The sequence below is a fragment of the Pempheris klunzingeri genome, chromosome 22, assembly GCF_042242105.1.
Source record: "Pempheris klunzingeri isolate RE-2024b chromosome 22, fPemKlu1.hap1, whole genome shotgun sequence".
In the NCBI taxonomy this organism is placed as follows: Eukaryota; Metazoa; Chordata; class Actinopteri; order Acropomatiformes; family Pempheridae; genus Pempheris; species Pempheris klunzingeri.
In genome coordinates, this window is record NC_092033.1 from 3035420 (window position 1) to 3062934 (window position 27515).

Below are 27515 nucleotides of genomic sequence, written 5' to 3' on the forward strand. Positions count from 1 at the left end.
TTGTGACCAACTTTAAAAAAAGTCGCCGTGACTCGACGGCCTTTGAGGTTTTCGTTCTGTTCTGCTCATCAGACCGACGCTAAACGTGTAATTAGGACTTTGTCTTTATCCTCTTTTAGATCTTTGTGAAAAAGTGAGGAAGTCAGTCCTTTCACATTTTCCAGTGCAGCCTTGACTTGATGTATTGATTTGGAGAATCACCATGACAACAAGTGTTTCAAATCACTGAGTATACTCCCCTTTGTCTGACATGCTATACAACATGCAGCATTTGTTTTCTTTTCCACGTAGTGCTCCTTCAGCAGCCCTTTTTCTCTCATCTCATCTCTGGTAGTACACCTTTTTTCCAACGCTGTGGTATTTGGTTTGTGGAGGAAAATTATCCGATCAATAAAAGCACAACTGTGAAAATACTCCACTGAAAGTCCTGCACTCAAAGCCTGCGTGTGCAATCAGCAGAAAGTATTTCAAGTATCAGAAGTAAAAGTCGTCATTGTGCAGTAAAAGGCTTTATCATCACACACTGGTGATGTTCTGCTGCATTAATCATGATGTTTAAGGTTGAGCTCATTTAACAACTTTACACACCGTTGGATAGTTTAATGTGCAGCAATGCATCATGGTCTGTAAGATCATCGTATGCGTGCAGCGTCGAGAGCCACAGATCTCTAAGCTTTGTGACAGTTAGAATGATAGATAGATAGATAGATAGATAGATAGATAGAATGATAGACTCACTGACAACAATAAAAATGACAAAAAAATCAACAAACAAACAAATAAATGGAAATAAAAATGGTTTTCAGTAGAGAGGAAGGTTGACGGGGTGAAAAACTGCAATCTGAAAAGCTCTCAGATAAATTTAGTGGAGTAAAAAGTAAAATATGTGCAGAGGAGCAACTGGAACTAGAAACTTGTGAAGTTGCAGAAAACAGAAAAACACAATAAAGCAGAAATAGTTGAATTCCACCACTGATAATAGTCAACATGCAATTCTAAAAAAATAAATTTAGAAATGAATACTATGACAATATAGTAATAATGATAAACTATTTAAAAATACAAATACCAAATGAGCTTTTTAAAAACTTTGGTGCAAAGTCCTAAAAGAGGACAGCACACTGTAAGAAGTGCTTCTCCTCCCTCAGTAAAACATGGCGGCTCTCAGCCTCTGAAACACAGAAGACAGAAAAGCCAGTTTATCTGCGCGACCTGCTGCGGGTTTCCCTTTAAAAGGGGGCAAGGCTCAGTGCTGGGAATTCACGTCATTTCGCCGTTTTACACACATCCAGATCAATGAGAGAGAGAGAGAGAGAGAGAGAGAGAGGGAGGGAGGGAGAGAGAGAGGCGCTCTTCCAGGAAGGGATTATTAACCAGCACGCTGCCGACACATGAAGCTCAAACACACGCAGACAAAAGAAGTTTTGACGCCGCCAGACGCGCCATGGATCCGGCCAGCAGATAGGAGCGCGCAGCGGCTACATGAGAGGAACAACTACTTCCACAACAACAGCAACAACAAGCCGAGCAGTCGGACTGCCGCTTCTTCCTCCTCCTCCTCCTCCTCTTCCTCCTCCTCTTCTTCTTCTTCCTCCTCTTCTTCTTCTTCTTCTTCTCCCTCCGCTGCTGCTGCTGCTGCTGCTGCTGTGCGGGTTTCTCCAGGAGCGCCTCGGACATAAAGAAGGAGCGCAGAGCACGACGGAAAAGTGGAAGGACGCGCAGAGAAGTTGACGGGAGATAATGTCTGAATCCTCCTCCGCTGCGATCAAGGTAACCGTGAGCACGGCGGCTCTTCCTCCTCTTTGTCCCCCCCTCTGCGGACACTTTCCACTTTTTTCCCTCCTTCTTTAATCCCTGCGAGGTTCCTGCACGGATTTACGCATCATGTAGCTCAGGAGCGGCCGTGCGCCATGCAGCCGTGCTCGTTAGTCATCTGTTGCTCTCCGCGCTCCTCTTCCTCACTTCGCCGCCTCCGCTGCCGGGAAACGGGTCGTGACTGTCCGCCGCATGAGGAGCGTTTGATCCGGGGAGAGGGAGCCGGAGCTGCGCGGTCATAACGCGTTTACAAAGCAGAGCACGGAGCATCAGGGACAGAGAGAGAGAGAGAGAGAGAGAGAGCTGAGGGAAACATAAATACTGGAGATGAAGAGGAGCCGGAGACAGGCCTGCAACAATACCAGGACCACTGTGATGAAGAAGAGCAGTGCCTGTGCTTTAGCAGCAGTTTCACACATGAAAATCCAACTTAACTAATGAAAACTTTGTGAAATAATCGATTAATTGTTGCAAAAAAAGTCTAATTTTAGTTCATTCCTGCATCCAGATGTGACGATTTGCTGCTTTTCTTTATTTTATATGATTATAAACTAAATATGTGGGGGTTTTTGGGGCATTTTTCACCATGTTTTTGACAAATTATTCACTAAGGGATTATTTAAAAGAACAATCTGTGATGCTGATCATCATTAGTCGCAGCCTTATCAGTTCATATTAGTGATCCATGGCCGCCGTAACTCTGGAGGTACTTTGTACATGTGGTGGCAGGTGTCAGTCAGCCTGATATGCTGTAATCTGAACGATCAGGCATTCGTTAATCAGTGATGAAGACGATCCACTGAGGAGGAGGAGGAGGAGGAGGAGGAGGAGTGTGGGAGATTAAAGTCACTGAGGATCAGCACAGACCTGCTCTCTGAGGAGCCGGAGCCACAAGTCAGCCCATTAATCTGCAATTTTCACACTCGACCAGGAGTTTCAGTCACATTGTCGGCTTTTCTTTCACCTCCTGTGTGTTTTAATTGTTTTTGACAGTCGATGAGACAAAACGAGACTTTTGAAGATCTCACTTTGGGCTCTGAGAACTCGTGTTTTCTCCAAACTTTTGTTAATCATAAAACAAAAGATGCAGCCCCTGGTTGGAGAAGCGTGGGTCAGCCTGCAGACAGTTTTTGTTTTTCTTTATGGGGGATGTCTTCTCTTTACCGAGTCTTACGCCACTGCTCGATAAAGTTTGCAGGTTTCCCCGTCGCCTCCGCCTGAAGTCACCCTGCCTCCCCTGCAGCGTTTGCATCACACGCTCTGCCCCAAACGTCCCCCCGTCGCCTTGCAACTAATCTGACCTTTTTCTGGACAGTGGAATTTTTAGAGAGTGGATGTCAAGCGCAGCAGGAGGGGGAGCAGGGGAGCTTCGGCCCCTGACAGGAGGAAATAAAAGACTTAAAGATTATTGCACAGGAAATTGTTGGTGCGTACAGTTGGTGTGCAGCTCCCAGAGTGGCTGAGCGGTGACAGCAGGCTAAAACTGGAGGCACAAACTAAGCTTCATTTCCTTAAGAAACTAGAGCGGCTTCCTGCGCGGCGCTGGTTTGCAGGGAAGGAAACCAGTCAACAGAGAATGGCCGCAAATTGGAAAAGCTCATACCTTAACCTAGATTCAGTGAGTGAGCTGTGCAGAGGCAGAGCTGCACCGTCCAGAGTCTCCGAGCTGCACCCAACACCTCGCTCCACTACGGAGAAATGTTCTGCTTTCTCCCTGAATAATTGATGAATCATTTAGTCTCATACTGGGGTATAAAAATAGTGAAAGATGCTCATCACAATGTCCCAGAGTCCAGGTGACACATTCAAACAGCAGACAAACAGCCCAAAAACCAAAGATATCTGATTCAGAATCACATGAAACAGAGAAAAGCAGCAAATCTTCACATCTGGGAGCTGAAATCAGGGAATGTTTAGCTTATTTCTTTCCTTTTTTTGTGGATAAATCAGACCTGATTTCACACTTTGTTGGCGTTCGTAAGTGTGTGTGTGTTGTTTAGTTCGTGTCTGGAGATCCAACAGGTCTGTTTCTTCTCAGAAAACTAGAATTTATAAAGTACTTCAACTACTACAAGTTGTTGTTGCCACCAGTGAATGACGCTGCATTGGTCCTCTCACTACAGACATGGACTATATGCTTGTTTTCACCATGAATCTGAATCTATATGTGTCATTGTCACTCACTTCTATGTTTATTTTGGAGCTGCAACCAACAATTACTGATATTATCTGTTCTAGTAGCTGCTGGTTGTTTTCTAAGTGTCTATAAAATGAGAGAAAACAGTTCATTACCCAAAGATCTCCAGTTCAGTGTAATAGAAGGCAAAGTAAAGCAGAAAATCCTCATGCTGGAGAAGCTGGAAGCAGCAAGTGTTTGGGTTTTTTGCTTGAAAGAGAAACTGGTTTTCAGTGTAGTCGCAGAATAATCTAAAAAAAGAGGAAATGTCTCAGCTCCAGATTAGTCAACAATGAACGTAATTCTCTCTAAATCACTGTTTATAATTTGGTTTGTCAACCAACCTGAAACAAGAGGGAGGTTTAGTTGTGCACCACATCACGTTTGAGTCTCTTGTTCAGACTAAACAAGCGATTTAAAGTCACCAGTTCAAACTGTGGGAAGTGATTTGTTGTCAGAAACTCAGATTTTAGATCAAGTGTTTACATTTATGGAGCAGAAATGTCAAACACGTGATGGTGCCGGCGTTCTTGAATCATAGTGGACGTAAAATTGTGGTTCGGACTGTCGTCTTTACTAACAAACAGAGCTTTGGTTGGTTTGGGACTCCGCTACACTTTAAAGCAGCGCGTGTGCTAAAGCATGTTGGGTATTCTGGATATCTGCGCCTCCAGAGGGCGTCTCCAGTTTATCAGAAGCACACCCTCCTCTGTTTGCAGAGACGAGAGCGAGGCTAGCCGATGTTGTGGGTGCACGGCGAGGTGAGGCGAGCCGGCGTGGGGCTGTTTGGGTTCAGGGCCGGTGCGTCGTGGAGCTTTGTGAGCCATGCTTTGTGTCTCTGTGTCTATTCATAGCCGGAGAGGAGCTCTTTCAGTCCTTCCGCGAACCCGCTGCCAAACTCCACTTCCTCCCCCGTCCATGCTCCCGCCGCGAGGCCAGCCAGCCGAATGGAGGACGAGCCTGCCAGGCTGCCCGCGCACCTGCGTGAGTCACACACACTCTCACACTCACACACACACACACAGATGAGCAGCGACTCCTACACGCATTGATCAGTCGGTCATTTGAACAGGACAGATTGATTTTTGTCAGTGTTTTTAGCCTCTTTTGCTGTAAATGTTTCTGTTTGGTTGAATGTGGGAAGTCAGATTTTCTGATTCCCTCCCTTCCCCACACACAGAAAACCACCTGTCATTCAAACCACGTGGGCGGGACGGTGACGTCTTCTTTGGCTTTTCTGTATTTCCAGTGAGAGTTTATGTAGGTGGCAAACAGAAGCCACAGATCGTGTTATCAGAGTCAGAGGAGCCAACATGAATAAATAAAGTGTTGGCAGATATTACTCTAGTTTTCAAAACCCATCACGTCCAATTATGACAACACAAACACATTAGTATAGCTGTGTGAGTGCCGGGCCGCTCAGCGGGGAGGCGTCGGGGCAGATCCGGGGTCAGACTCCTGAACCGTACATTCCTCCACCAGACCAGAACCCACAGAGCTGCTGCACTGGAATAACCAACCTGCAAACGCCGCGAGGCATTCAGGTACCGATTTATGTGGCGCAGAGAACACACAGGGGGGCAGAAGAAGAAGAAGAAGAAGGGCTCACAGACTGATGGGGGGGCTGAGGTGAAGAGGACTAAAATCCCTGCAAACTTCAGAGGGACTAAGAACACTGGTGTAGCTTGTCATGGGTGGAAAGGCAAACAGAACATCTATACACGTATCAATCAGCCCATTCAATACACTTTACATTTCCTCTGAGCGCTGAATTAGAGGCGTCCTTGAACCTCCTTGAATGCATCATCAGCAGGGGGTCATTCATCTCTCCTTAGATCTGCATGAGTAGAAATGCAAAGGCAGTGAAACTGTTGATCGTTATGGAATAAAACAAAGTCTTAATTGCTTCCGGCGGGCGATGTGGCCAAAATCCTCAATCAGGTAGTTTGATACCACGATAATGTCGAATATCACGGCACAGAGGTTGTTCTGAAAAGTGTGTAAAATAACCACAGAGAAAACATTTCTACATTTTCTACTTTTGTTGGAGACAAAACGGCTTCAAAACTGTAAAAGTAACTTTCTTTTCAAATCAAAGCTTCAAGGCTCCAAATGAAAGCGATCATGTCAAGGTTATTAACGAAGGTTTTCAGGTTAGCGGGTGCAAATAAACACGAGCCAGACTTTACGCCTGTCTGCCCAAAATCATATGACCTTAGCAGGCGGCTTCACTGTGCAGGTACTTGAAAGTGACTTCCTAAAAAAACCCACAAGTGATGCATGAGGGCAAAAAACCCACAACAATCCCCCTTTCACTGATGATGGAAAATAAAAAGCCAGTCCGGTCTGCATTAAAGGCCCCCTGTGGCTCCTCTGACCACAGTGGAGCATTGTTTTTACGCGTGGGCTGCCGTCTTGTTTGTATTGCACATGAAGATGCACGTGGGCGCAACTCACATCCTGCTGCCAACTTCGCCCTCCCTGTTGATCAGCAGTTGGTGGCGGTAACATGCCAACAAACGTGTCAATGAGCCAACAAAGACGGCGAAGAAGAAAATTTGCACGCGAGCAAACGTCGGTCTGAATGCTGCAGGATTTCAAATATTTAGAAAAATCTGCTTTGCAGAAGTTTCATGGATAAGGAAAGTGAGCGGCACCGAGTGTAGACATAACTTTTGTTGTTTGATTTGTTTAGCTTGAAGTGTAAAGAACATCTGAGAGGAAAAGAACAGACAAATATGTGTTGATCAGCTAAAGCTGGTCAGTGACCAGTAGAAATATAAAACCAGGACAACATTTCCGCCGTGTGTCAGACCAGATTCACTTCTGTGGTCAGAGTTTGCCTCCCCATGAACTCTCTGCTGTTAATTGAACCAAAAGAGGAAGCAAAGTGAAAAGCAAACAGTCCACAGGTGAGACATTCAAGGAAATACGTTTAGAAAAGGTGCGAGTAACTGATATGAAGCAACAGCGTGACATTTACGGCTCTGCAGGGCTTTGCCTCTTAGCCAATCATAGAGCAGGCGGGGCTGGAGCCGTGCCAAGAGACACGCTGGATGTTCAAAGAGTAACCCTGAGCCGCTTTGTCCGTGCGTCCGTCAATATTTAACCAGTTTATTTATTTTCTTCAAGCAAGTGTGAAGTTCAGGGCTCTCGCGGGGGCGCCGGGCTCGGCGGCTGCACAGGCCGAGACTGGATGAGACGCACAGGAAACTCCCTCAGCCCACTTCCTCTTTTGCATTGTTGCAGAAAAAGGAAGAGCGCTCAACAGGTCCGCGTTGAGTTTCCTGTCGAATAAACCGATGGGTCAGTTCACATCCGCATGCATGTGGAAGTCCCACTTTGTTTTAAGCACAGTTCCTCACACAGACATGACTCTTGCACATCTGCAGGTCAGGAAAATGTCTCCTTTCTCCCTTCTGCACTGTTTAGTTTATGGCCGCTGCCGCCGCCGCCGGTCGGGATCTGCTGTCGTCGCTTCGCACAGACGGCAACACGTCTTTGTCAGCGAGCGCGCAGCCTGAAACACCTCTGCTCGTCCTCTCTCCTCCTGCCTGTCTAAACACACGTGCTGGAAAACAAGCCGTCCATTAACCCCCCCCACACACACTCAGAGGGAGTTCTGTCCTGAGAGGGGAGAGGGAAGGAAGAGAGGAGGAGGAGGGAGGAGGAGGGAGGAGGGAGGAGGGAGGAGGAGGGGGGAGAAAGACAGAAAGAAAAAGAATGAGGGAGGAAATTGCAGTGTGGGCAGAAATCCGCCTTCTCCATTTCCTGGGGAGGAAGTGGATTAGATCGGGGAGAGTTGCAGCCTGCTCCTCACACTAAAGAATGCTACCAGGCTCCATTTTAACCCTTTCAGCCAGACATCAGACGGTAACACGCCACCAACCCCAACCTGCCCAAACATATTAGAAAAAGTCTTCTATTCTAATCACCCTTTAGAACATCACCTCCTTTGTGTCACCTCCTTGTTTTCGTACAAAAGAGATGATGTAAGTTTTTTCTCCCCTATGTTCTCTCAGTGGTTCTGTTTTTCAGCTCTTCAGTGAAATAATTCTTCCTATTTCTGGTCAAATGCAGTCTGATAACATGCATTTAAGACAGGAGATGAGACTGAGTCACTCTGATGAATGTGTGTGCTCGATATCCATGGATATGAAACACATATATATACTATTAATACACTACATGCACATACATAGAAGACATGACAGTACGTGAGAGCAGAGCCAGTTAACAGTGTTTCAGATTACAAGCAATCAATAACTTGTACATAAAGGTGCATCTGCGTGACTAATATGTCCAGTAGCCAATTACAAGCATAGAAATATAAAGCATAGAAGAGTGAGAAGCTGACTGTGAGGACTATATGTGGTGGTTAAAGTTAACAACACGTGATGTGACGTTAAATCGTTACCTGCTGCTGCGGCGAGATGTGAGATGCAAAGTAACATAAAAGATAAGATATGAGAGCTGTGTCGACTTCCTCGTCCAACCCAAAGGTGCCCCAAAATGTTGAACTATTCCTTTATTCCTTCTTTCTCTTCCCTTGTGTTTACTGTGCTGCCACCACCTTTTTATGCAGAAGTTTAGAAGAAGGGTGTTTTTCAGTCAAAAATCTGAAGAAAGAGGATTTCACAGCGTTTTCAAAGTGCACAACGACGATACGTCTGGAGTTTTAGAGCGGAAGTGGGCGCTTTTCAGAAAGAACACATGAATCACACATTTGTAAATGGAAATGCTTCTTCTTCTATGTGTCATTAAAAGAATCGGTGTGTTTGAAGACACGTGCACGGCTGTAAACCGCCAGCGGAGGAGCGCCGTCACGTTTTCTGTCAGCTTCTCAGAGACAGACGTGTAGTAAAAAAGGCCTCGGTGGGCTTTTCCACACCCGTCACAATACGGCCGTGCTGAAGTTAAACGAGGAGCTGGATGGCAGTCCAGCCTACGTCGCCCGACGTGGCGCCCACCTACTCTGAGCGTGACGCAACTCAGAGCTCAGTCAGAGGGAAAACACTGAATTATTTACAGATCTAAAACACAAGGCAACAGTATAATTTCACAGTTAACAGAAACACAAAGAACAGTGGCTGCAGGAGTAGAAATATCTTACTGGATGGTTTAAAAAAAAAAATCTATGTCCATGGAAACAGGACTGGCAGGTTTCCTCTGTGTGTGTGTGTGTGTGTGTGTGTGTGTGTGTGTGTGTGCTCTCACAGCTGGGTTTGCACTATGCATGCTTGTACGTGTGGGTGGATGACTGTGAGTGAATCTTGTGTCTTTGTGCAAAGCTTGCCAGAGGTAGTGTAGGTGTATACTGTGTGTGTGTGTGTGTGTGTGTGTGTGTGTGTGTGTGTGTGTGTGTGTGTGTGTGTGTGTGTGTGTGTGTGTGTGTGTGTGTGTGTGTGTGTGTGTGTGTGTGTGTGTGTGTGTTACTGAATATGACTGCAAACCCCCTCACTAGCTTCCTTTGGTCTCTCTCTCTCTCTCTCTCTCTCTCTTTCTTAGTGGTATGCTACCCATTTTACTGTGTGGGGGAATTAGTGTTATAAAGTGTGTGTGTGTGTGTGTTTGGTCTTTCTGAGGGGAAATTTCCTGCCCCTGGAAGCAGCTCTTGTCCTCAGGAATTTCCTGAGTGGGCAGACGGCGCTTCCTGAATAAATGTTGTTGTTGTTGTTGATGTGTGTGTGTGTGTGTGTGCGCGCGTATGTGTGTGTGTGTGTGTGTGTGTGTTTTAACTGGCTCTCTTTTCTCCTCTGAAAGGGAAACTGTTCTCACATGCCAGCGAGTGAGCTGAGCGCAGCCCCTGCTCTTCCTGTTCGCGACACACTCCAACATAGCGTTTCTAGTGTGTGTGTGTGTGTGTGTGTGTGTGTGTGTGTGTGAGGGGGGGGGGGGTTTGCTTTACTCTAAACGTCACAATGAACACACGCTCTCATTAGCGACTGATGTCGTGTTGCTTTCAGGCTTTAAGAGGAAAAGTCAGAAAAGCAGAGCTGCTCTTCCTCCTGATAAATATCCAGTCTGTGTGTTTGCTCTGTAAACTGTGGTTTGTTAGTCGCCCTGTCGGGAGGCGACGTGTCGTTAACATCTCTGGTATGTTTGGAAGAAGAATAATGCAGGTTTAAAGGGGCACTCCGGAGATTTAGTATCACAACAGACAGATTAAAATAAAAATTCACAACGTTCTTTTGGTATTTTGGCCTTTTTTGGCAGAGGATTGGGGGAACAGATGCCCTCGTTCCCAATGTGATGAACAAGATTTCATCTGCTTCTTCCTTATGAGGTGAATGTTACCTGTGTTGCAGTTCTATGGGTTTTGGGTGCTTTATTGTGAAATTGAAATTGAACGCACCCTGAAAAAGGGGCGTCTTGGCAGAAACATCTGTGTTGCAACATTAAAAGTCTGTTTTTACATGTTTTGGGTTAAAATGACAGATAGGTACAAGACTATTTGGAATTGGTCCGGTAAATCGCCTCAGCCGGCTGCTGGGAATGGGCGGCAAATAAGCTGCAAGTGGATGCAATATAATTCTTTGGGGCACTTGCAAAACTAGAAGTGTTTGTGTTTGCTACTGACAGGCTGAGATTGTAATTTTAAGTGTCTGACAATATTACAGAAAGGATCCCTACAGAAGAAACAGCCATTATGCAGCCACCAGACTCCATTGCCAAAAATAGTAATTCTACTTCGCAGAGCATGGGAGTTTGCTGGTGTACAGCTGTCTCAATCAGATGGGTTGTTGGTGTTATTATATGACTTCGGTGTTTGAAAGGGTTAATTAGGATCCAACACAATACTTGTGCAACACAGAATAACACAAACAAACTAACCAACTGAGGCAACAGTAGACCAGCAACTCCCATGCTCTGTGAAGTAAAATTGCTATTTTTGGCAATGGAGTCTGGTGGGTTTGAAAAGCGCGATACAACAACTGTTTCAACTGTAAGGGGGAAGGGTCATACAGGGTCATCTCTGCAGGGATCCTTTCTCTAAAGTTGTCTGTCACTTAAGGAATAACAATCTGAGCCAGTCAGTGGCCAAAACAAGCACTCAGGCGCAATTGCCCCGAAGGATACAGCCATTACAGCTCGTTCTCGGCTGCCGGCTGTGGTGATCTGCTGGACCAATTCAAAAGTTTTTGTACCTACCAGTCATTTCAAACACAAAATGTAAAAATAGGACCCAGCTTTTCAAATATAGAAGATATCCTTTAAGGATGCAGCACCCGGTCTTCAAAGCTTGAGTTGAGCACTTTGTGCACAACAAATATTCCCAGCAGGACTCACTGACTAACTGGGGACGCTGGGATTATTATGAAGTGTGTGTCATAACCACTAGGCTACCAAAACACAGCAAAGCTTCAGCTCTTAAATATATATTTTTCTAGTTTTTCACAGTCTGAAGTTAATGTTTTTTTTCTTTTTCCGGCATGAACATGAGTTAGGAGTTGGGACGTAGTGCCTTTTCTTTAGTGTCTCTTTCCCAGCTCACGGTGGGATCATCCGTACGGCTGCCTTCACCTGCTGTGTTGAACACTCTGCGACTAGTTAATCGACCCTGACGTGTAAAATTAGTGAGCTCCCCTTTAATTGACAGGTGATTCTGGGTGCAGCCCTGCAAAATTCACCAACACTCACCAAGCAGAAAAGGTTTCAGCCTTCACTGTAACTCTTGTAGCTCTGCAATGTCAAAAGCAGTGAAATCAGGAAAGATAAATGAAAGAATATTTCGACTGTAAGACCGTAAGCTCTACTTATGACTATTGAAATGAAACAACCCGGGAAGCGATATTTATTCCTTACAGGTCGACTGTAGATTGTGTTGTTTAAGATGAAAAGGTTGTGAAACGCTGCCAGGGAAGCTTTGAATTAGAGGTGATCACCTAAGTGTTATCCTGCCCAAAATGCTGACTTCACTTTCTCCACACGGAAAGAAAACAAAGAGCACACAGTGCTTACAGGGCGTGTGTGTGGGTTTCAGACAAGCAGGGGCCTTTTTGATTTAGTTAACAAATGTCTTTGAAGCTTCTGCATTTTCCAAAAAAAAAAATTTGGCTCCCGAACAAAAGGAAGAGTGGCAGTTGACGCTGCATTCAGGAACTAACCTACAAGAGCCGGCTTGCTCCCGCACTCAACAACAAGCTATCAAAAACAGGTCGCGCTACTTCCTGGCCATAAAGGTTCCTTGTGATTGATGATCTGTTTTATGTTTGTTTTGACTGGATGAAGTCCAGATTTGCCGGACGGAGACAGGCACGCGCATGCCGGTGGAGGAAGCGGAGGATGAATATGAGAGAAGGGGGGGATTTCTCTTGACTTGAGAAGTAAAAGTGTGTGTGTGTGTGTGTGTGTGTGTGTGTGGCTGGATTTTCCCCTGCCGCACCCACCTGACAGGGAATCGATGTACAGGCACACAAAGCGCAGGGAGATGAATAGTGCGTGAGGATTAACTGTGCAAATGTTGCTCTCATTCCCCCACATGTCCCTGAGTCAGGGTGTCAGAAGGTCACGGCCAACCCTCCTCCTCCTCCTCCTCCTCCTCCTTCTTCTTTTTCCTCCTTCCTCCTCCTCCTCCTCCTCTGTCTGGAGAAAGAAAAACCTTCCCTCTATTGAGATAGCAAGACCAATATCCGCCTACTTCTGCTTCGAGAGAAAAGGCAAACATTTACCGAAGAACTGAGTGACTAAGGAGCTTTGAGTTTGGAGAGCAAAGTCCCAGCCTTCCTGATGCAGCGCTGCTTTTTGTGTTTATTTAGTTATAGTTCAGTCAGGTCAGGCTAAGCTGAAATCCTCTGTCTGAGATTTTTATGGGCATCAGTTGAGTCCTCGTGTATATTTAGACTGTCTAAAGTCAGGAGTTTCGAACAGAAAACAATATCTGAGGCTTTGAGATTCCAGTACGACTTAAAGTACAGCACCTCTGTTCCAGTTTTACTAGTAAAGACAGAGGGAACTCTCACGCATGTCTGACGCACTGCAAGAGCTGAACGTTCAATCAACAGCTGCTTGGAAATCATTAGAAATTATTAATACGCACGACGTTATTCCTTTCAGTACGTTTTGTTTCCCCTGAGATTTATTTGTACATTTAAAACAAACCTGAAACTAAAGTCTCGGCTCAAGTTTTGTCTCATTTGTCAACCAGTGCTGCTGAAAACTTGTTTAGTTTGGAGGCTAGATATCTACCAACCTGTCTGGAAACTCAAAACTAGTTAAAAAGAGCCTGTTTTGTGGCTGTAGATCACAGTTCACAGTCATAATAAACAGGCTGTGAAAGAATAACTCTGGTATTTTTAAACCATGTTTACATATTTTGAGGAGAAATGACAGAAGGAACAGAAACAGGTCCAGTAGATCGTCTCCACCGGCGGCCAAGAACACAAACAAAATAACTGATGGAGGCAGCAACTACTGCATCAGGCAAAGTAAAATGACTGGTTTTGTCAATGGAGTCTTAGAATAACACTTAGAATAACAATGTGAACCTGCCAGTGGCTAAAACAAGCACTTAGTTTAGTGGATGTTATTTGATTGAGCTCAAATACCCCCAGCGATTACACCACAGCCGCTGTAACTCGTCCACCATTATGTAAAAAACCCTCACTTCTATCAGCGGAGTAGGTCCTCCAATTCAACTGTAGGTTGCATTATGGGACAGTAATGTTTACACACCACAATCACAAATCAGTTTCTGGAGCCTAATTCAATTTTTGCAATTTTTTTTTAACTGTGAAAATCCAGTATAGTTCATTATACATTAGTATTATGCTACTATGCTAATCAGATTCAGACACTAGTGCAATCTAACGTAAAACCAATCTGATGAATCAGTGATAAAGTGATAACACACAGCTGTTACAGTTAAAAGCCTTTTTTTTTCTTGTCGATCGAAGTATCACGATGCAGGAGTTGCTGCAGTTTTCAGTTGGGTGAGAGAAACATGAGCAGCAGTAGGTCAGCGATGTGAAGCCGGCGAGACGTGCAGCGCTAAACTGTGATTCTGGACGGGACCATTCGGCCTCACAGCAGGACGGACCTCATTAACTCGTCTGGCTGCGAGGGGAAGTTGAGGGCTTCTGTACCACAACAACGAAACAAGATACCAGTGATCTCATCCTCCTCTTCCCTTCATTCATCCCAAGCGCTTATGAGTTGCCTTGGCAACTTGGGTGCTGTGTGTGTGTGTGTGTGTGTTTGTGTGTGTTTGTGTGTGTGTGTGTTAGCGAGCATGAGCGGGGGCCTGAGAAACCACAGAGTGAAAATTATGTGTCATCAGAGAGGATTAAGAGCCCACGGTTTAGTCAAGGGTTTGGGATCCTGCTGCTGTCGTGCTTGAGGGTTTTATTCAGTGTAAACACACACATACTCAGAAACACACACACACACACTCTATATTTTATATATACACACACACACACACACACACACACACACACGAACACTGCGAACCTGAGATGTGTTCATCAAACGCAGCCCCAGTGATGACAAAGAAAACTGAAATTGATTTTCTTCCTGTATCTTGTGACAAATCTGGAACAGATTCTCTGACAGAAAACATCAGAAAGGGAGAATTTATCAGTCTGAGGAGTGTGTGAGTGTGTGTGTGTGTGTGTGTGTGAGTGTGTGTGTGTGAGAATGTGTCAAAGCAACGTGCGCTCCTTTTTCCCTCTCTACTTCCTGCCCATGCCATCCATTTTCCTTTCCACCTCTGAGTAAGCAAAGGATGTTTGTGTCTCACTGGCTGCACTGCAAAAGAAAGTTTCCCATCATGCCCAGAATCTGTTGGTGCCCGCGCCGCGTCACACGGACACCAGATGCAAAAATGAGATCCCGACGTTTGAAATCACAAATGATCTGCATTGCAAATAAATAAAACGATTCATCTACAGCTGTCACAGTTTTGGCAGCTTGCTGAGTAACGGTAGCAAGGCAGCACAAAGGCTGAAAGAAAGTGAGGGAGTGTTTGGAGAGACGATTTCATCCGAGACCAGAAGATTCAGGCTGTAAGTGGAACAACAGCACAGCAACACATCTGAGCTCTCGTGTGTTTGTGGCTTTACGTGACTCATCAACATCCCTGTCAGTATCCTAGTGTTAGATATGAGTTCGGGGTTTAAGATTATTGGACAAGATTTTGATTTTGTCATCAATTGTGGTTCTTGAGTTGGATATGGTTAACACCAAACTAGCGTGTGAACTTGTTACGTAAGTGAGGTTTGAAGAAGTCTGATGATTTGAGGCACATTTATAGACTTAAATCACTAAAATAACAGATCTGCCTTCAAGGATACATAACCACAAAATCACGACTCTATTTTAGCACCGACTATCGGCACAGAATGTGAGTACAGCAAAGATATTTTGCGTCTTGGCTCTGATTTTATCGGACGACGGGTTCAAACGTAGCCTAGTTTGAACAACATTTCTATCTTAGGTCAGAGTTCACGTGCTTCTAATATTTTAATTGTTGCACCAGCTGAAATTGTTCAAATGTAACTCAACTTAAATTTGCCTTCTGTGGCGCATTATTTTGAAAGGTTGAACAAGACGGGGGATGAGGAGGAGTGAATTTTACTGGCTGTTTTGCGTTGGCAGCACGTTATCTGGTGATAGATTACACCTCTTGCACATTTATGATGCGACTTTGATTTACGCTCGTGCTTTTTGTTGTTCCAAGAATGACGCCGCAGAGGATCACAGACCTGCTGGCAGCAGATTTGCAACACAACACGGGGAGAGATGGAGAAAATTTGTTGATTAACGTTGTCTATTTTTAGCCGGCAGCCTCTTTGCTACTGCATAGCAATATTTTGGCTAGTGTGGATTTCACACCAGAGTATTAACTCTAACTTGAACTTTAAGCTTTACGTGTCTTTAATGCAACCAGACATTGAACCTACTGTTTAGTGTGGACTTTGCACCCTAACTAACCTAAGACAGAACTTCCCCTTCTGTTATTTTGGGGTACTACTTCTGTTGGTATGAGGGTTTGCAGCAGGCTTCACTCCACATGTTGGAATATAACAGTCACTAGTATCAGTTCTGATCAGGAATCCAAGGCTGAGCATAATGTCCCACTCTGAACTTCATCTGAGTACTTGCTTAGTATCCGCTTCCCCTCCTGTCTGCAGTTCCTTCCTCTATTTCCATCTTTGTTTAGTCCGATTTTACCTCATCTGCCTTCGTTTTTTTTCCCCCCGTCGTCACTCACAACCCGCTGCTGCTCTCATCGCTCCTTCCTTTCTGTTTCCACTCTTCCTTTTCTCCTCTCCATCTTGCTGCTGTCTGTTAATAAACCTCCCAGCGTCGCTCTCTAACCTTACTGCAGGAAGTTTCCTGTGCTGAAACAGAGCCCACGCTAGATTGCTTCCTGCCAAAGTGCGTTGTGGGACACGTTTGTTTGGGCCACCACCCCCCCTTCCTCCTCCTCCTCCCTTCTGCTCCCCTTGTTGCTTCCTCCTTTGGGCTCTGTGCAGATGGCTGAGGCCGGCAGACCGGATCTCGGAGGGGTTTTGGCAGAGCAGCACCTTTCTCCGGCCCTGGAGAGAGCATACCGCAGCCGTGACCTCGCGACCCGGGCTGCACTGCTGCACGCCCCGCGCCTCGCTGCTCTCACAAGTCAGCCACAAGAGACAAACGTGCAGCTGGTGCATGCACTGCAGATGGCAGCCTGATCCAGTCGTGTCAGAAAGTCAATGAAGGACTCAGTCAGGAGTATTTCAGCTCAATTTACACTTGAAGCCATTTGTAGAAGCTACAAAAGGGACAAAAGCTGTTCAAATCACCAGTTTTCTGGGAATATTTCAATCAAAGTTTGGAAATAAGGCTTAAAAACAAGCACATTTACATACAGAACATTAAACACACCAGAGGATAGAGATAATGTAGCCTAGCCATGATTTCTACTGAGGCAGTAGCTTTAAACCTGTAAAAACAGTCTGGAGAAGCACAGCTCCTTATTGGCACACCACCAGCTCCTGTGGCTGTGAAACACCTGTGTCCCACTCCCTGACACTTTCCCAGCCGAGGGTCAGAGCTCGACAGGCTGGAAGCTGTGCTCCAGATAACCTGGGCCTTCCCGGGCTAATCGGCAGCGCTCCCGTCTCTGTCTGAACATAGAGGACTAGAAGGGAAGGGAAGAAATGGGAATCTGACAAGCTAGACAGGGTTTCATTTTATATTGATTGCTTTCTGTGAAAACTTCCTCTGTTTGACGGGTGGGGAGGGGGGGAGCTGAAGGGGGAGAGGGCTGAAAGCGAGCACAAGGTTCCTATTACTTGTGTGACAGTGACATTGGCGGCCAAAGATAACAGCTGTCCGACTCCCAGAGGAAGTGTTTGAGGCCGGGCGATAAGTGAGATGTAAGAAATGGGTGGTTATGCTCTGCGTGGGTGTCATGGACGTCCTTTTCTCTGTGTGTGGACGCATGTGAAAGAGAGGAGGTGGAAGAAAAGAGGGAGTCATACAATAAATCTTAGGGTGCAAAATGATACCGGGAGGCTGCAGTATCAGTTGTGCGAATAGTAAAAATATTCCTCCTGTTATGTCGGCCAATATTTAGAATATCAGATTGAGAACATTTCAGAAAGAATCTCTGGTTGACGTAAGCGTCAGCGTACAAAAGCTTCATAAAAAAAAAGCTAATATAATGAGGCCCAGCACTCTGGTGTAGCTAAAACAATGTAGATAATGTTTGTTTTAGCTAGATTACATCCTATTTTGTTAAAAAATAAGGATTGAATTTGTAGTTCTCAAGAACAATTGGGAGCATTTTCAGTTTTCCCAAAGCAAATGTGCATTTAGTGGACTTTGGAGGCAACTGCATTTTATTCACTTCCTCGTTACTTTGAGCTGTCGGGGTGACGTTAGCCAACACTAACGTTAGCGATCAAACATTATAGATGAATAAAATAACGTTATTGTGTTTTTAGTCTTTTTTTTTTTGACAATATTTGACGTATTTTCGACCTCGTACGACTGATTTTCAGGGCAAAGTTATAAACAAATCCTGGCATCAGCATGAAAGCTTAACCTGGGTAGATTTAATGTGGGCAGACATTTTCCATTATTAGACAATTATTATTAGAGTTATGTCAAATTAAAAAGTCGGCTACATCAGCAACCTGTGCTGACCTCTAACTGTCAGCGTCATCAACACATTATTATTATAAACACGCCACTAGTGTCTGATTTTTGCGTCAGTCATGACTGAGTCACAGCCACGGACGCTAACGTTAGCCCTGCTAGCGTCAGCTGGGCCGACAAGACACCAAAAGCTAACTTTCACTTTCTTCACCACCCTGCTGATGAGCCCCTGTGGGACTCAGTTCTAGTTCTGTTCTTTCTAGTATTATTTTGATATCAAACTCTCACCAGTCAGATTTTATGCTTGATATCAAACCGGTTGGAACATTTTTCCATCGGCCCAAGAACGTGACTTTGTATTTCCTCAGTAGCCTTTAGCCAATAAGTTGTGTAGTAGCCCTTTAACATCATAAAAGACCATTTACACTTCTATGTTTTTATGTTTTGTCCTTCTGTTTGCTGACTCGTGTGCAGATAAAGACGTTCAGCTGCAGCTCCACCACCAACAGAAGCCTCTTTACATCCATTCTGCACTAAACTGAGATGAAGCTGAGCTCATTGTTCACATTTTTTTTTCCTCTCCGTTCTTTCCCTGCTGCCTGTAAATGCTTGTCGGTCACCAGCGCAGATGTTCGACACTCCTGTTCCCACGGCAGTGAAAGAAACATTTCAGAGTGCGAGGGAGGGAAAGAAGAGAGATGAGATGCTGCCACTGCTGCTTCCTCTGCTCTCTCTCTCCCTCCGTGTGTCCTCGTTCGTTTCTACTCAAACTAATAAACCGCCCGTCCTCTGATGTGCCTGTCTGGAGTTCAGAGGGCAGAGAACAGCACAGATCGTAGCAGATCAAATAAAATAACAGGCCGTCTCTCTCATACACACCAACCCTCCCCCCTCTGCTCCACCTTCTTTATATCCTTGTGATTCATTCTGTATTCTTCCCCTTAACCTATCATCTTTTAATCTTTTATTCTAACCTCCTCTCCCTCTCTGACTGTCTCCTCCTTCATCTTTTTTTTTTTCTTTATCTCTGCTGCCGTTCCCGTAATCACTCCCTCCTTTTGGCTTTTATCTCCACTTCCTCAATATCCTTTTTACTGCCTCTGCCTCCTTCCTTCCTCTCCCCCACCCCGCTTCCCCTCGCTCCCTCCGCCTCCCCTTCACCCACCCCTCCTTCCTGCCTTTCCTTTTTTCTTCCTTCCTCACCCCCCCACCGCCCCAACCACCCCCGTCCTTCTGCCACTTCTTCACTGAGCTCATCCTTCTTTTCTTCCTTCCTTCCTTCCCCCATCACATCCACTTTGCTGCTTCTTTACCAAGCCCTGGTTTTAACTCCCTCTCCATCCTCCTCCTCCTCCTCCTCCTCCTCCAGGTCTGCAGCCAGTCTTCTGGAGCAGGGACGACGTGGCCCAGTGGCTGCGATGGGCCGAGAAGGAGTTCGCCCTGCGGCCCATCACCAGCAGCTCTTTCCAGATGAACGGCAAAGCCCTGCTGCTGCTCACCAAGGAGGACTTCCGCTACCGATCCCCCCACTCCGGTACTCTTTCCACCTTTCTTTTCTTGGAGATGTTTTAGGCTGGGAAAACTGGAGGCATCGGTGAAAAGTTTCACAAATGCGTCACTTTCATTGATTGCATTAAATGTTTTCTGGAGCAGGACCCAGACTGGAAAAAAAAGTCCATAACTAGGAAGGAGGAGCAGCTTTAGATCATGGAAATACTCAGACTACATGCAGAAAAATCATGGAAATTAGGTGCAATTATACATAGAGTGGAAAAAGTGACATTTACTGTCACAAATATGACTGAATAATGTGAGTTTCTCACATATAAGTGATAAATGAACTAAAAGAAAATGTAAATTGGGACAAACACAGTGACCCGTTATCAGCTTTTGCCCTTCACGCTTTGTGGTTTAGACCAATATTGTAGTTTAAAGACCCGTGCAGCTTTAAAATCAATGTGTTTACAGCAAAACTACACCCTTTAAAAATCAATAAAGCCAGAGGAGGGAAGGCGGCGGTGTCGGGCGACAGCGGAGGGAGGCAGCTGTTACAGCGCGGCTGCTGGGGGAGGAAGTAGGAGACGGTTGATCAGGAAGTACAAACCAACCTCAACTGTTGCCCTGGCAACGCCAGCGGCCAGGCGCATGAAAATAAAGAAGAAAAATAAAAAGAGAGAGAGAGTTAACTGTTCTCCTTTCCTTTATTTTTAAAATGAAACAGGATTTGAAGTCTTATTTTGACACTGTAGTCAGTCGGGGTGACGTCAGCGCTGCAGTTCAGGATGATAGTCATAAGACGTGGGATGAAGTGAGTGATCAGCATTGTGAAATATGAAGATGAGACATGAAATAAACCCTCCACAGCCGGGAAAAAAACCCCAGTAGAGTAATTTCATGTTATTCTGAGTTCAGTAACGTGTGGGAATTGTAGAGAGGACGACAAATGAACACACACAGAGAAGCTGAAGCAACAATACAGGAAAAAAAAGAGAATTATTATAAAGAGAATAATTAAATCAATAAATAAATGTGGCTAATTGATCAGGAAATAAATCTAGAAATTCTACAAATTATTTATGTAATTTGTACAATTCTATAATTTACATTTTCTATTTATTTATTCATTTATTTATCTCCTTGTCTTTGTATTAATGATAGAAATGTAAATCATGATTGGTAACAGGATTGATCCAACTGTATGAAGTCAAGCTTCACGCCTCTGTGGCTCTTTGCTATGCATAATCTTTACCAATATCTATTTATTTATTAATTTGATTATGCATTAATGCTTTTTATTTATGTATTAAATCCAGCTTTTATTCTTTTATTCATTATTTTAACTTGAAATATTTAGTTTTTCCCAGCATTGATTTATTAATTCTTTTTAAACATTGATTAACTGAATGAGGCACGTTTCGCCCTCCGTACCATCGAACAGAAAGTGACAGTTACTCTGTTTAGTTGAGTTTATATTACCTTCAATCAGACACTGTTTACTTTTTACATTTCATTACATGTTGTCAGGAATGATCTGGAGCTGTAGAGCGATGTGGCCCAGCTGACAGATGTTGTCAAGCTCCTATCAGGATGTTTCAGATCTGCAAAAACTTTCACATCCTGTCAAGAAATTGAGGTCTGGGGGGGGGAGGATTGGAAAACATGATACATTCAGAGGTTTTATTAGTCTGAGATCATTTTAAAGTGTAAAGTGAGTTCAGAAACTTCAGCCGTTTGATCAGTTTTCTCATCAATCTAAAACAGAGCTGACAGCCATCGATTGCATTCCAATATCGGTAGCTCTTTTGGCCCGGTTGTCAGTGGCATCAGTGACAACGTCATTCGTTTCTTTCTTTAGGGGATTGCACGGGTGCAGTTCCCATCAGTCCCTGCTCTGTGCCAGATTTCCCTTTGTTGAAGCTCTAATAATAATAATAATACTTTTTTCCTGGAATGCCATAGCCTCATTTCCAATAACCAGCCAGGCCGTTTTAAAGCCACAGAGCAGCTACATGTGTCGACCTGAATATGTTAAACAGGAAAACTGGAAAGTCAGAAAAGGGTGTTTCATATTCCAGTTATTACTAACTAATATAAGTAAGTAACTAAGTAGTATAATTAGAAACATATTGACAGATTTTAAGACGGCATGTGAAGCTTTAATTTCAGCGTGTTAAATCCAGAATCAAAGCACTCGACTGCATCAGGAAGCAGGAGTTTTCCCCCGGCTCGCTGCCACAGGACCAGAAAGTGAGAACTGAAAGGGGTGTGTGTGTGTGTGTGTGTGTGTGTGTGTGTTCACCATCACTTCCTCCATGAGAATCATTTCCTTGTTATGGTAAGCTTTAGTCTTGAAGGTAATGTGTGATGGGAGCCTTTGTTAAAATCACATCCAGTGAACCTGTGGTTGTTTGTTAACCGCGTGAGTGCCTCGTCACGCCAACTGAGGAGTCGTGGCTGTCGGCGTTGAAGCGAAACAAACAAACTGTTAATCATTCAGTGAACTTCTTAGCTTAGCTTAGTGTCACCAGGTGTCACCACTACTGTATAACCACCTAAAGGAGAATACGGAGGTCATATAGCGCTGCGGATCACTGGCTTGTGTCAACATCTAGTTCATGTTGTTCACTAAGTAGCCTGACGTAGGCGTGCAGATCATGTGGTTTTAAAAATCTAAGCTGTACAGTGTGAAGCCACTTTGACTGAGAATATCTCTATGCAGCACATATTTGAAAGCTTAAAAGGTTAAAACATGGTTAAAGATGACGGATTATTTTGCTCTCTGGGTGCCGTCACCTTTAAGCCCCTGCCGAACACAGAGGGTCATCAGGTTAGATGTTTGAATATCTAGGAAATGTTTTTGTAGCAACAAACAAGCCCTGAAACCTCCCCAGTGACTCTTCCAGTATTGCTCAAGCTCCCTGCTGCCTGGAAAGCAGAGAGAAGAAGAAGTGGAACATGATTCTGTGGATGACGCCAATGCTAATTCCCAATTAAATGCAGGCTTGAAATGCTACATGGGATCCTATTGTAACCTTTGACCTTACCATCTCTGCAGGGGACGTCCTGTATGAGCTGCTGCAGCACATCCTGAAGCAGAGGAAACCCCACGTGTTTTACCCGTCTGCCTACTTTCCGGGGAACTCCTTCCACTCGCTGCCTGAAAGCGCCGTGCAGCACCTGAAGCTTGAAGGTCAGTCCAATAAAGGCTTTTTTCTTCTCTAATGCAAACATTTCATAGTTTGTTGCCATGGAGTCACATACAGTTTCAATAGGCCTTCACATGATTTGATGTTGTTGAATAATAGGAAGCACTATGCAGCTATGCCTATGTATCTAAGCAACAATACTTTACTACTATACCAATGTAAAGGATAACTCCAGTGTTATTAAACCTGGGCCCAGGTTTAAAGTACATCCAGTAAAAGTGCCACTGACAGGTTGTTACTTTAGTTGAACCAGAAATAGCCACACTTTTCAAACCCACCAGTCTCCACTGAGAAAAACAGCGATTTTACCTCGCAGAAAATGGGAGTGTTTGGTCTACCACCGTGATTGTTTAGGTTGTTTGTGCAATTGTGTGTTACACAAATATTCATATGGAGCCGTACTAACCCTTTAAAACACCAAAAGTGACACAATAACACAAGCGAACTAACCGATCGACACAAAGGTAGATCAGCGGCTACTGCGAAAAATTACTGTTTTTGTCAGTGGAGTTTGGTGGTTTTGAACCCAGCAATTTAACGGCTGTTTCAAAAACAATCTTACAGATATATCTCTGTAGGGATCTGTAATACTGTCAGACACTCTGAATAACAATCTGAGCCTGTCAGTTGCACAGACATGCACTTATAGTGGATGTACATTGAAAGATGTACAAAAGATAGTAATGCAAGGCAGCTGTTGGTCTTTCTCTTCAGATGAACAGAAGTCTTGACTGTTTTATAAAGATAACATGCTCAGTGAAACACCAGAGAGTGCTATCTGGCTCTCATCTGAGGAAATGTGACACAGCAGTAAACGTCCCAACACGTGTTGACAGTAAAACCTGTTCTACAAGGAAATACAGTTTCATTTAAACAAGCTGCCGCACTGCACGGCACAAACCGTTCCAGTGGCTCATTTCACAGATCAGCTTGCTGGTATTTCTCTCTAGTCTTCCTTGTTATGAGTGCCACTTTTGTTCCGTGGCCTTTGAACTGCGGAGAGTCTGAGAAACTGTCAAACTCCCTCCAACACAAGCCTGAGCAGCACCGTGGGACAGTAGTGACACCTAGTGGCCAAACCAGTGCACGAAGATGATAAACAGTCGGAAGTTCCTTCTAACCACTTCCTCATATGCTCTGTTTCTCAACCTTTCTGGTCAGATCGGTCTAGTTTTCAGCTTTCCTGCTACAGTTGGGAGCACGGACAGGCTTGGTACAACTTTAGATACATGGACAAAATAGTCGGGACGTTTTGTTGTCACAATCTTCCACTGTTGCTCTTTTCTCAGTGTGCCATCTATAGCAGCCAATATGTGACTACACAGTTAGTGAATCCACAAATCCACAGACACACAGATAATTTGTTCTGTATTCTGGAGGATCAAGTTAATAAAGTGAGACTGAGAAGCGTGAAAATAACCATTAAGTCCTGAAGCCGAGTGTGACGCCTTCAGATTATCTGACAAACAGGCCAAAACCCAGATAAACTCAGTTTAATATAAAAAAAAAAAGCAGGAACCTTCAGATGTTAACATTTCAAAATAACTCAAAGTAACTGACTAACTGCTTCAGTAGTAGGTAATGTGAATGTTTTCTCACATGTAGTTCCTTTATTAACCCCAGAAACGGTACGGCGGGCACCACGTGGCACCGAGCCACTCCCCCAGCACCCACCAACCATCGAGCTGCGGCACCGCTCCCGCTCCCCCCACCTTCCAACAACCAGGCGATCCCCCCCGGAGCCGAACCACCCCCGCCAAGCCAATGAGGACCCCCACCAGACCCTCTTGCCCGACAGCAACCACCACCTGCCGGAGGAAATGTACCCTCTTTCGGTGTCTCCGGCTGCACCGAACGGCCGCTGTGCCACGCCCAGAGAAGCCCCCTGCCCGGGCAGCCCCGGGGGCCAGGAGGCGGGCCCTCCTCGCGTCATCCAGCTCATGCCCAGTGCCATCATGAACCCCCTGCTCCTCAGCCCGAGCAGGAGCGGCGGGGGTGCCGCAATGGACTTCAGGCACAGCCGCGGTGGACTCCCGTCTCAGGTGACGCACGAGAACGGGCGCGACGCGAAACCCCACGGCCTCCACCATCAGATACCGCTGGCCCACCAGCAGCAACAGCAGCATCTACTGCAGCAGCAGGAGGAGGCGCTCTACAGGAACCACGTCATCATGCCCGTGTCTCCTCCGGAGGAGCAACAGATACCCATCGGGCGGATAGCAGGTAGGAATTATCCCTCACAGGCTTCAAAGCTACACAAGGCAGCGTCTTACATGCAAACTCAGTCTGAGCTTCACCGTCGTGTCCTTGCAGACTGCAGGCTGCTGTGGGACTACGTCTACCAGCTCCTGTCAGACAGCAGGTACGAGAACTACATCCGCTGGGAGGATCCAGAGAACAAAGTCTTCCGCATCATGGACCCCAACGGCCTGGCCAGGCTCTGGGGCAACCACAAGGTAAACACACACACACACACTCGGCAGGTCTCAGGTGAGCAGGTGGTCACATGAAGAGATGCTCACATTGTTGAATTCTCAGAGATGTACCACCTAACTGGTTTAATGTTTCCACCTTATAAAGCACGTTCTGTTTACTGACACGCCTTTAAAGCTTTTTAGCCCCTTTTAGTTGGTTGTTTTGGTTTTACAGCTGTTTCTGCTGGACGCCTAACAAGGCTCCACTGATTACTGCAGCTTTAAACGGCACAACAGGCAACTAAAGATGTAGAAAACGCCTCTTTTTGCAGATCAGTAACGCGACATTATTTCTATTGTTATCGTTAATGACAGTTTTGCTGTTTCACCTCTTACAGAACAGAACCAATATGACGTACGAGAAGATGTCGCGAGCACTGAGACACTACTACAAACTGAACATAATCAGGAAAGAGCCTGGACAAAGACTTCTATTCAGGTGCTTCTACTTAAAGAAAACTACTTTCACAATATGTTTAACATCTTTGACTAAATCAACAAACTTGTTTCTCTGCCACGTCCACCAGGTTCATGAAAACTCCCGATGAGATTATGAACGGACAGACAGACCGCCTGGAGCACCTGGAGGCCGACATAGACGAACAAATCTACATCAAAGAGGAATGCTGAGGAACTCTGGGAAAACGAGTCCATGAACTACTTACTACTACAACAGCCGCCGATGCCTTTCAGAAGCAGCCTGAACAATCGTTGAATCTGGAGCGCGTGGACGTTCGCTCGTACCAGTCAGACACGGACAGACGGACGGACGGAAAACCTGATCCCTGCCTTAGGTGGAAATTTTCCTGAAGTAAAGAAAAAAAAAAACAAGAAAAAAACAGCATCAGTCGTTTTGATTTTCCCGATGGATCGAGCTGAGAGACTTTCTAAGTGTTCCATTTTATTTCTGAATGAACTGCAAAAGCCAATCACCTAGTGCTTATGTCACTTTTATGATTTTTTTCGTCTCCTCACATGCATTATACTATTGAACTTTGCTGTTTGTAAAAAGGAGAGTGTGTGTGTGTGAGTGTGTATGAGAGAGTGTGTGTGTGTGTGTGTGTGTGTGTGTGTGTGTGTGACAGGAATGTTTTCACCCTGGAATAAACATTTTTGATCTAAGTGTATTCTGTTAGTGTGGACTTTGCCTAAAAGTTAAGATATTTCCTCCAGGGCTTCGTGTTTACGGAAACATCTTAACTCGTGGATGCTTGGTAACCATGGTAACGTGTGCCGCCTCTGTACACCAGGCGAGACCTGTTTGAGATACTTATGGCCGACCCTAACCACGACAGAACCCTAATTAGTAGATGGAGCTGCCTTCCTCCTCCTTTCACCTGCTTTCTTCTCTATTTCCTTAATGCTCTGTTGGACACCGGCCATCTTTCACCCACTCTCTTTCTTTTATTTCTAGATTTAATGTTGTAGCATAAACATTTCCTGAAGAAAACACATCTTTGGATGTCAGTACAGATGTTTCCAGCACCTCTGATCCATCTGTCTCCCTGTTGTTCCATTCTTTTGTACATTTAAATGTACGGTACGTACGGTATGTAAGTTTGGACACACCTTCTCGTTCAATAGTTTTTCTTTATTTCTATTATTCAGAGAGTGGATCTGAAATATAAAACATTCTGGTTTGTTTAACGCTGTTTTGTTTGCTTCATAATTCCATGTGTTGAAAATTTGAGAGGTGACAATGAGAGGGTGTGTCCAGACTTGACCGGTCCTGTATGTTTATTTAACTAGAGCTTTTCACACTGCACATCTCAGGGCTTTAGGTTTAGACCTGAGTTAAACGTCCGATGGAACACTAGAAGACAGCAGGAACGTTAATTTCATTGGTTACCTTACACCACGTCTGACCGTCCATCAAATATGCACTTTTGTTGTCGTCATCATGTGAATAAACCACGTAGCTACGAGCAGTGAACTCAACATCAGCCTGGAGACGCAACCAGTGGAGTGAAAGAGTGTGTTTGTACTTTTTAAACTGAAAACACACATTTTATATTGTGATATTTACACGTTTCTTTTCTAGAAATGACACATTATAGCCGACAGTTGTTATTGTCTTCAGCCTGCTGCAACCTTATTCAGGTGTCTGGAGTGAAATGAGGAGCTTACGGCGCTTTCAAAGTGACAGAAATAGAAACCAGGCATCGCTTGTGGCCTGTTAGGACGGTCCAAAGCAATGAAACTGATTTTGTCGCCAGCGTTTTAGCCCTGTGTTTAGCCCGAAATCCACCAAACTAT

General features: G+C 44.9%; 1 protein-coding gene across 1 annotated transcript; it reads left to right on the forward strand.

The window, feature by feature from the left end:
- The first annotated feature begins 1312 nt into the window (after positions 1–1312).
- Positions 1313–26381, forward strand: etv6 (ETS variant transcription factor 6). The gene is made up of 8 exons (XM_070854133.1): positions 1313–1770; positions 4846–4975; positions 19449–19613; positions 22635–22769; positions 24409–25008; positions 25099–25241; positions 25598–25698; positions 25787–26381. Exons 1-8 carry the CDS (start codon positions 1741–1743, stop codon positions 25887–25889), a joined length of 1407 nt encoding a protein of 468 aa, XP_070710234.1. The 5' UTR covers positions 1313–1740; the 3' UTR covers positions 25890–26381.
- The last annotated feature ends 1134 nt before the right edge of the window (positions 26382–27515 follow it).

What these genes read in the sequence shown, in the direction of transcription:
- etv6 (XM_070854133.1), top strand. Translation starts at nt 1,741, where the DNA reads ATGTCTGAATCCTCCTCCGCTGCGATCAAG. An exon ending in ACCCATCGGGCGGATAGCAG is followed by an intron (nt 25,009 to 25,098) that starts GTAGGAATTATC and finishes GTGTCCTTGCAG; the next exon opens with ACTGCAGGCTGCTGTGGGAC. An exon ending in GGCTCTGGGGCAACCACAAG is followed by an intron (nt 25,242 to 25,597) that starts GTAAACACACAC and finishes CACCTCTTACAG; the next exon opens with AACAGAACCAATATGACGTA.